The 10,056-nt window shown below is 46.4% G+C and overlaps 1 protein-coding gene and 1 long non-coding RNA gene across 2 annotated transcripts in view; both read left to right on the top strand.

Annotated features, from left to right (window-relative positions):
* The window catches only part of LOC101992650, an 18,748-nt gene extending 12,319 nt beyond the window's left edge, over window positions 1-6,429 (top strand). The window contains exons 2-4 of the long non-coding RNA XR_001228924.2: window positions 2,520-2,587; window positions 4,939-5,068; window positions 6,343-6,429. This is a non-coding gene — a long non-coding RNA (uncharacterized LOC101992650). The remainder of the gene's footprint in view (window positions 1-2,519; window positions 2,588-4,938; window positions 5,069-6,342) is intronic.
* A 2,244-nt stretch (window positions 6,430-8,673) lies between these two features.
* Window positions 8,674-9,809, top strand: Ooep (oocyte expressed protein). The gene is made up of 3 exons (XM_005347699.3): window positions 8,674-8,863; window positions 9,027-9,209; window positions 9,524-9,809. The coding sequence occupies exons 1-3, from the start codon at window positions 8,674-8,676 to the stop codon at window positions 9,601-9,603; spliced, it is 453 nt and encodes a 150-aa protein (XP_005347756.3). The 3' UTR covers window positions 9,604-9,809.
* The last annotated feature ends 247 nt before the right edge of the window (window positions 9,810-10,056 follow it).

Below are 10,056 nucleotides of genomic sequence, written 5' to 3' on the forward strand. Positions count from 1 at the left end.
CCCCCCACCCAACATCCTCCTAATTACACCAAGAACAGGAAAGTTGGAGATTTGCTAGACACACCTGATCCCAAGGATAAAATACCCACGATTCAGACCCAGAGCCCGAGGCCAATAAAGGCAAGAGTTCAGTTAATAAATACAGAGAAATCAGAATGGTACAGTATAATGGGGAAAGAGTTAAGACACCAGGACCTTCCCTTTTGGGAGAATTGTGAAAGGAACTGGCCCATTTAGTAAGACTAAGAAACTGTAGTTCACCGTCTGTTCCCCAGAAGTCCTTTTCCCAAGGTCAGGCATTTGGGTATGTTCTCCATTCCCTGGAGGCTTGTGGGAAGTTCCTGTTTGATAAAGTTTGTTTCTCCAGCAAAAGGAACTTGTGGCCCCACAGGAACACTGTGCCTATCGTCAAGGTCAATGCTAGATTCCTGACTTCAACCCCTGACCTCAAGCCACACCCCAGTTCACGTGCCCCCTTATCTCTTGTTTAATCCTATGCGCAACTATAAAGTATAAAAGGTGTACTCTTTTTGTTTTTAAGATTTATTTATTTATTATGTATACAATGTTCTGCCTGCATGTATGCCTGAGGGCCAGAAGAGGGCACCAGATCTCTTTACAGATGGTTGTGAGCCACCATAGGTTGTTGGGAATTGAACTCAGGACCCTTGGATGAGCAGGCAGTGCTCTTAACCACTGAATATCTCTCTAATCCCCATAAATATATATTTATTTTTATTTTATGTGTATGAGTGTTTTGCCTGCACATATGGAAGTCTATGTGCAGCAACCATAGAGGCCAACAGAGGATACCAAATTCCCAGTACTGGATGAAACTAGAGCTACATACAGTTAGGAACTGCCGGGTGGAGCCAAACCCATGTCCTCTACAAGAGAAGCCAGTGCTCTTAACCACTGGGCCATCTCCCCAGGCCTTTTTTTTCAAACTCTTTTTTTTTCAATTAAATACTGTCAGCCATCCCATTTCACCCTCAGAAACTGCCTGTGTCCCCACTCCATGCCCCATCCTCCCCACTCCCCTACCTCCGAAGCCACTCTGTCATTTGTTTCTCCTGCTCTTTCTTTACTGTGCCATGTATTTTTTAAAAAAAATTTATTTATTATGTATGTAGTATTTGCCTGCATGTATGCCTACATGCCAAAAGAGGGTGTCAAATTTCATTAGAGATGGTTGTGAGCCACCACGTGGTTGCTGGGAATTGAACTCAGGTCCTCTGGAAGAACAGCCAGTGCTCTTAACTGCTGAACCATCTCTCCAGCCCCTGGTGCCATCCTCACAATGAGATAGGGCAGGATGGGTGTCTGGCCTCTGTTGACCACTGGTGGTCTTTATCCCAGTTCTACATGAGTGCTGCTAGGGAGTGATGGGTCAGGCTAAAATTGGGGTGATCCTCTGAATTCTCGTATGCGACTTTCCAACTGGTGTAGTTGACACTTTCTTCACAATTCTAGGACGCAAATTTACAGTGCCATCAAATATCACTAAAGGATTAATTATTCCATTTAGGCTTTTTAAAGTTAATTTTTTTTTTAAAGATTTATTTATTTCTTATGTATACAACATTCCTTCCATGTATATTTGTATACCAGAAGAGGGCACCAGATCTCCTTATAGATGGTTGTGAGCCACCATGTGGTTGCTGGGAATTGAACTCAGGACCTCTGGAAGAGCAATCAGTGCTCTTAACCTCTGAGCCATCTCTCCAGCCCCTTAAAGTTAATTTTTTATGTGTATGCATGTGAGCCTGTGTGGATGTATGGGAACCTTCAAAAGCCAGAAGAAGGTATTGGATCCCATGGAACTGGAGTCAACAAGGGCTGTTGTGAGCACTCAGCATGGATATGGGGTGGGGGGAACTCTAGTCCTATTCAAGAGTAATATGTGATCTTAACCACTTAGCCAACTCTACAACCTCAATTCTTTCCTTCTTCTTTGTTAGCTTCTTCTATTTCTTCCTCATCCTTCCTCCTCCTCCTCCTTCTTCCTCCTCCTCCTTTCTTTTCCTTCTTCGTGGCTTGAGAAGTCCCAGAACTCACCGCGTAGACTAAATTGACCTTGAACTCGCAAATATCTGCTGCCTCTGCCTCCCTTTAAAGGCAAGCACAGATCCCCATTTCTAAGCAGCGTTAGTCCATGTGTGAGAGATCCAGCACTCATCAAGTTTGGCTGGACCACCAGGTATGCCCATCTATCAGCATCTGTGAACCGACTGTGTGCTTGCCACATAACGGCTAATGAACTCCAAAAGTCAGGCAGCAGTAATTGCCCTGGACTTTGGCTAGAGGCTGTACCTTACAAAGCAGATAATGATTAGTATCCCCATAGACCTGTACACATCTAGGCATGTGCATATATGAACTCCTGTGTGGTGACTAATGACCCCACAGATCACTGATGAGCGCAGGGTAGCAGTTTAGATCTCATCATTGAGGGATACATGCATGTATCCCCACATGAACTAGGGTGCATTCATGTCTGCCTCTCTTATTCCACCTAGGAAATGCACATCAACAGACGTGTGTCCGTGCCACTGATGAACGATGTGACTAATGTGAAGGACGCAGGGTAAGTGCTCAAAAAGGCTAGCTATCCGCTCTCATAGCTTATCACAGGCCACAGACTCCCTAAAGCCATGGGCTCCAAATTCTCAGGCCATTGGTTTTCTATGACATATGCCTGCTTGGCCTATAAGCAGCCATTTTAACTTCATTTAGACTTTTACCTGGACAGAGTCATATGAGACTTTAAACATGATGCTGGCTCGAGTGTACACTCTGTATTTACTCCTAAACGAAGGCCAGCCTTTTCTGTACAGTGTTCCAATTGACTACCCACGTCAGGAGACATTAGTTTGAATGAGATGGCCGGGCGGTGGTGGCACAGGCCTTTAATCCCAGCACTTGAGAGGCAGAGACAGGAGGATCTCTGTGAGTTCAAGGCCAGCCTGGTCTAAAAAGCAGGGCGGGACTAGGACAGGCCAAAGCTACACAGAGAAACCCTGTCTCACAAAAACAGCAACAAAAAATGAGATGGATCCAGAAACCTTGGCCAATCAGCATTATGTATTAAAATGTTCAGTAGCCTGAGACCTCTGAAAACCCACCAGATTACATGATGAGTACATCAGTAATATGAGGGCCTCTATATGTTGTTTTTGGACAAGACATAGGGAAGTCTGTAGCTCAACTTTGTGACAGAGATCTGAGGCATGGTTTGGAGAACTAAACCACACAACACAACTGTTGTTTGTTTTTACTCTTTTGGCTCTCTGGGGCCAATCAGCTCCCAGGAAGCGTTTTCTTTCTTATAAATGCCCAGCCTTAGCTTGCCTTGCTTCTAGCCAGCTTTTCTTTAATTAGTTAATCTACCTGTCTGTGTTCTATGCGCTACCATACAGTTCACGAGCTTTGGGCAAGGGGCTGGAGGTTGAAACACACAAAGACATACAGAGACAGACAGAGACACGGATCTCTAGTCACTGGTAAGAAGCCCTTTATTCAATAGCACCACGGAGGCTTAGATACCCAACACGGTCAGGTGAGCCAACTGGTGAAAACCTCATCCTCTGATCCTCAAGGCCAAGGCAACACATGCTCTTGAAGCAGAGCTGGTAAACAACTCTGACACAGCCTTTAGTAACTCAAATCAGAAGGAAAGTAAAGATCTCTAGCAGGGAAGAGCAGCTGGAGGCCAGGACTCCAAATGGTCCCAACATCTACCCATCTTAAATTAGCCCATCTACCTTTTGCCTTTGGGCTTTTACCTTTCTCTATTTTTTTTTTTTTGGTTCTTTTCGAGACAGGGTTTCTCTGTAGCTTTGGTGCCTGTCCCGGAACTAGCTCTTGTAGACCAGGCTGGCCTCGAACTCCCAGAGATCCGCCTGCCTCTGCCTCCCGAGTGCTGGGATTAAAGGCGTGCGCCACCACCGCCCGGCAGGACACTTTTCTCTATTTTTATATATCTTTTCTTTACTTCTTTCTCCGTGGCTTTCTGTGTAACTGGTGACTGGCCCCTGGAGTCTTCCTCTCCTTTCTCACTGCCTGCCAACCCTGCCTATCTTTTCTCCTGCCTTGCTACCAGCTGTTCAGCTCTTTATTAGACAATCAGGTGTTTTAGACGGGCAAAGTAACACCGCTTCACAGAGTTAAACAAATGCAGCTCTGCAGAAACTTATACAGCTATTAACAGTTCAGGTAACACTAAACCCAGAAACAGCACATCCAAACCTGCTTGTGCCTGAGGATAGAAAATGTGTCACATTGTTAAAGAAAACACAAGGTTCTCCGGGTTCTTCAAAAAGGTTTAGCAATAGCCCTATTGTGTTGGGGACTCTGAATTTTAATTCCGGGAGACATTTCTGGGAGGTGAAGGTGGGAAAGGAGCCCCGAGTGGGTGATTGGTATCTGCCAAGCCAATCTGTCCCCTGGGGAAAGGCAGTCCTCCTCTGCCCCTCAGGGATACCTGAGGATCCTCTGGCAGGGTGACTGCTTTGATGTCTCAGGAGCTGCTGACCCAAACTCTCAGCTGAAGGCCACAACACCCAGAGTCATTGGCGTTTTCCTGGACTGTGAGCTGGGAGAGGTCTCCTTCTATAGCATGTCTGAGAAATCTCACATCTATACTTTAAGGGACAATTTCACTGAGCCTGTTTTGCCCTTATTTCTACCTGGGACTTCATTCAGAACCTTTTAGGCTCTGTTCTGCCTCAGATGGTGAGCGAAAACCCACAGGTGGTCTTAACTCTGACATTTAGCTCAGACTCCATACTACCTTGCTCCCATCCCAGGCTGTCCCCAAGGTTGTACAGCTGAGGACGATTCTGAATTTGTGCTCCTCCAGACTACATGTCATGGCTAGCATTATGGGTGTGACTGCTGTACCCCACATTCTTTTTTATTTGTTTATCTTTTTTCAAGGCAAGTTCTTTCTGGGTCGCCCAGATTGGCCTGGAACTTGCAAGACTGTCCAGGCCAACCCCTGTCAGCATGCCTATCTCAGCTTCCTGTACCCTGGGTTACAGCCGTGGATCAACACGCCAGGCAACAGGTGTGTTTTTTTTTAACTTCTATGCCTTACATCTGAAAGAAGTTTTGTTATTAAACCCCATGCCTAGCCAATGATGGACCATCGAGCCACATACACATCCTTGTCATCCTAGAGACTGTCCTGGGGAGTCATCCAGGCTAGCCTTGACTAACTCTGCAGCCTCTCTGGCTCAACACATCCAAGTGGCTTGAATCACAGCCCTGCATCACAGACACATCACACCTCAGAAAGTGATGGGAGCTTTAAGAATATATTTAGGGGCTGGAGAGATGGCTCAGTGGTTAAGAGCATTGCCTGCTCTTCCAAAAGTCCCAAGTTCAATTCCTAGCAACCACATTGGCTCACAACCATCTGTAATGAGGTCTGGTGCCCTCTTCTGGCCTGCAGGCATACATGTGAAAGACCCCACAGACCCCCTGAAAGACCCTACAGACCCCTTCCTCAAAACCCGCAGCTAGCATGCTCCCAGGGGAAAGTCCTGTTAGCTTTAAAAAAAATTCTCCGGATCAGCAGACAGCCTGCTCTCATAAGAACATCCCATGTGCTTGAGAGAGCAGGATGTCTTGAGATAGGGAGACTGCAAGGCAGGATGTCAATAAGATAGCACATCAACAAAGCAACCGATAACCATGCTTTTGTTTTGCTTCTGTAAACTTGTTGTTTGCTCTTCCCTATAAAAAGCCCGCCCTCCAGTTAGCAGGTGCGGCAAAGTCCTCCGAAAGACTTTGCTGCCCACAGGTACCTGTGTTTACTCAATAAACCTCTTGCTAATTGCATCCTGTGGCCTGGTCTCGGAGTGTCCTGGTTCTGGGGTCTTCATCAGAGAAAAAGGTCCTCTCTGAGGGTCTTTCAACATGCAGACAGAATCTTGTATACATAATAAATAAATAAATATTTTAAAAAAGAATATATTTATTTTTTTTTTTATATCTGAGAGGGTCTTATGCAGTCTAGGCTGGCCTCAAACTTGGTACAAAGCAGAGGCTGACCTTGGATTCCTGCTCAGCTACCCCCTGAGTCACAATTACCCAACCTTTCAAACTTGTACTTGAAGATACCTGTTTCCTTAGAATCTCAGAAACAACTGACATATTCATAAGGAACTGGATTAACAATTGTAGACTTCTAAAATGTTTAAAACTGTTCCCATGTTCGTTTTAGTAATCAGATCATTAATGTTAGCCTCCGTCTCTCCCTCCCTCGCCCTGGCTCCATTCTTCCCTCCTTTTCCCCTTGCCTCTTCCTTCTCCCCTCTTTCCATCTCTGTCTTCCAGATCCAGCACTAGGGACTGGGTTCAGGGCCTTGAGCTTTTGTGAAGGTGTCCGCACTGAGCTCACCGCATCGGCTCCGTGTGATTTTGATGTTGTCTTGTCAGGGTGTCCAGGCTACCCTTGAATTTGCTATTCTCGCCCTTTACACCCCTTCCCCAGTAGCTGGAATTACAGGCTAATGCCTCTGTGCCTCGATATGATTTTGTGCAGTTTTTAACCAATTTTTTAAAAATTTGTGTTTGTATATGTGACAGAGATAGACAGAGACACACAGAAAGACAGGTAGACACAGGTAGGCAGACAGACAGACAGACTGACTATAGTTGCAGGTGTGGAGGTCAGGAGACACTTCTCTTCCTTCATCACATGTCCTGGGATTGCATTTAGCACTGAGGTCATCAGGTCTGCAATGGGAAGCACTTTTACCTGGTGAGCCTTCTCAGGCCATGATTGGTTTTTGGTAGAGGAGAGAAACAAGGGAGAGGAGGAAAGTGCTGGGTGAGTTTCAGATGTTGTCACCAGAGGGGAGACAAACTCTTGAAAAGGTAGTTGTCCCTTGATAGTTGAACACTACAGGTTGAAATGTGACAAGGTTCCTGTAAATGTACTGTTTTTATCCATTAAATTTTAATAAAAAAAATGGAAAAAAAACACAACACTAGCTGCTCTTCCAAAGGACCCAGGTTCAATTCCCAGCACCCAGATGGTGTTTTATGACTATCTGTAACTCCTGTTCCAGGGGAACCAACATCCTCATACAAACACACTTGCAGGCAAAACATTAATGTCCACAAAATAAATTAGATAAAAAGCAATAATTACAAATTAAAGCCAAGTGTGGCGGCCTACGCCTTTAATCCCAGCACTCACGGCAGAGGCAGGCAGATCTCTGAGTTGGAGGCCAGCCTAGTCTCCAGAGTGAGTTCCAGAACAGCCAGGCTACACAGAGAAACCATGTCTGGGTGGGGGTGGAGGGACGATGACAATAAAATTTAGAGAAAACAGAACGATGAATCTCTCAGGTAATCTGTTGCCTGAACTGAAACCCATTCAGACTGGTTCCTTCTGGGGATAACTGCTAGAAGTCTTGGGTTTGAGTCAGGTACAAAGGGTTTAAAAAACATATATTAGGCTACAAAGAAAATGAGGGAGAAATAGTCATATGACCTCCACCATCCTCTTAATCAAACTCAAACCAAGACACATGAGGTAAAACATTTGTCAGCTGTGCCTGGTAAACAGGAAAGACATTTTAATTCTTTGGAGGCTGCCACGGGCTCTGCCAGGGATGTGCAGTGATGTGTACTTGGGAACCTGTGATTCCAACTGTGCTGCCTTCAACATAAAGGACATCATGACTCAGCTGTCGTCCAGATGAGAATGACCAGGGCTCTTATCTTCCTTACGTCTTCACAAAATTAATACCCACAAACAACACACACAGTGGCTAGCTAGCTCCAGCTCCCTGTGGGTGTCTGAAAACACAGAGACAAGGTGTGGGTGATACGGACTGGGTGTGCATTTGTAAAGTAGCTTTAGCTGGGGACATCTCAGGAGAAGAGCTCAGGCGAATGTATGAACCAGTAGGAGCATCAATGTCATCTCTACCTCATGCCCAATAGGGACCCAGTTGTCCCAAGTTTCCAGTGGTCTGTTAGACATGTCAGCAGTGCGGACGGGCAGTCTGGAGCTCTGGACAGAGGATTCCCCTAGGAACCAGTGAAACATGCAAACCTCCACAGGTATCGTTGTATTAAGGTTAAAATGACTTTTTTTAAACCTTAACAAGGAGACCCGTAGAGAGGAAATGGCGGTTTAGACTGAAGGAGGAAATTCACGCATACATGAATTAGGAATTTAGAAAGAAATGAAATTTGCTGAACTTGTGTTTCAATAACCACGTCTACCAGTTAGTTTAAACCATGATACAATGGCGTGAAGGATTTCTAAAGCAACAGTTTAGAGCTGGAGAAGACAGCAGACAGCGGAAGAGACATTCTACAGACCCTACTAGCCCGCCCAGAGCCCATGTCTTTGAAAGTAACACGGAATTAACTAGACCACTGCAGGTGAGTTAAGTCACCAAATCAAATTCTCAGGGTTGGCAAGCAGTATGGTGGACAGGCCTAGAATGTGACAGTCTGGATACTCTACAGAGTATCCCTTCCCACCCACTTGCAACCCCGCCCAGGACCCCGTGGCCCCGGGGCGCCCACTGGCCTGCAGGCTCTGGCTAGGGGCGTGGTAACAAGGGGCGTGGCCGGACCGCTCATTGAAAAGTGCAGCTGAAGGCTAGGCCCTGCAGCTCCTGCTTGCAGGCTGAGAGTTACACTATGGGTCCTCATGCTACAGATACTGATGACCAGGCGAATGGACCGACGCCATACTCTTCCTCGCTGAAGCGGCTCAGCGCTCCACCTGTGTCCCCGCGGCTTCGCGTGCGGCCCTGGTGGTTCCCGGCGCACGAACTCAGGGATCCTCTGGTGTTCTACATGGAGGCCTGGGTAGCAGAAATGATCTTTGGTGAGCTCCTCATTACAGGGGTGTGGGTTGGCTTCCCGTATTCTTGAGGGGCAGCAAGTCCTTACCCCATCCCCCAGTCCGATCTGACCATCAAGCCCAGCCGAGCCCGCCCCTCCCACCTGAAGCCTTTCTACTTACTGCTTCGGTCTCTTTACATGTTCAGGCCCCAATCAAGTCTTAATCCCAGAAATAGAGTGGTTAAGCCAGGCTTTGCTGAGAGTGGACATTGTCGACCCTGGGAACGTAGCTGAAATCACCATCTATGGACGACCCTGTGTGAAGAGTCGAATGAGAAATATTATCTTGCACCTGGCAGCTTGCCATGAAGAAGACCATGTCCAAAGAGGTAAGGGTCTTTCTTTGAAGACCTACCCGGGGAGGAAGCCACGGGAAGAGTCCCAGCTGCTGGAACTTATTGTCTCTGGGGATGCTTCTAGAGGGAGATCCTTGAAGTGCCGGGCATACACACCCAAGCCTGTCACCCCCAGCTCATCACCCCCCAGCTCATCACCCCCCAGCTCAGCCTTAAGCTCCACTCTTTCCAGATTCCAGGTCCAGGATCCCTTCTCTTTAACACCATGCTAGAGGCTCCTCCTGTTCCTAATCTAGGGAATTGGATACCATTTCCCCCCTGAACTGATAGTGTTGATTCTCTTTCAGCTACAAAGATGAAACAGCTTGAGGAATTTTTGAAGACCCATTCCCCAAACTCAAGAGACCAGGCAAGAGGCACTTGCTGACTGAGAGGCAGACCAGCTTTCCGTGGAGGTGAAGAGAAACAGTTTCTTAAAATCTCCTCATTTGTTTCCTGCCTTTGTGGATGGATACCTGTTTGTTTTCATTTCTCCAAGTAGCAATTTGTAGAATTGTTCAAATATAGAAATGACTTTTTTGGCCTGTTATTTTTACCACACACAATAAAGCAAACTTAAACACACAATAAAGCAAACTTAAACATCAGCCATCAGTTGATGTGAGGTGTGGGTTATGTCCCTGCCATTTCTAACACACACTTCAGTCAGCCCTCAAGGCTGAAACGGTTGGCTGAGGGTGGTTCTTTAGGTGTTTGAGGTAGGGGTGATGTGTTTTCCAGGCTGGTTCCTAACTCCTGTGCTCGGGCAGTTATTTTACCATATTTACCCCAGTAGGTGGGGACAAGGACATCATTGCAAAGTCAACTCTTCATGCTTGAA

The sequence above is a fragment of the Microtus ochrogaster genome, chromosome 5, assembly GCF_000317375.1.
Source record: "Microtus ochrogaster isolate Prairie Vole_2 chromosome 5, MicOch1.0, whole genome shotgun sequence".
Taxonomy (NCBI): Eukaryota; Metazoa; Chordata; class Mammalia; order Rodentia; family Cricetidae; genus Microtus; species Microtus ochrogaster.

Excerpts from the sequence above, each read along its gene's own strand:
- Ooep (XM_005347699.3), top strand. The coding sequence starts at position 8,674 with ATGGGTCCTCATGCTACAGATACTGATGACCAGGCGAATGGACCGACG. Across the intron at positions 8,864-9,026 it reads GGTAGCAGAAATGATCTTTG|GCCCCAATCAAGTCTTAATC; the intron begins GTGAGCTCCTCA and ends TTACATGTTCAG. Across the intron at positions 9,210-9,523 it reads AGAAGACCATGTCCAAAGAG|CTACAAAGATGAAACAGCTT; the intron begins GTAAGGGTCTTT and ends ATTCTCTTTCAG.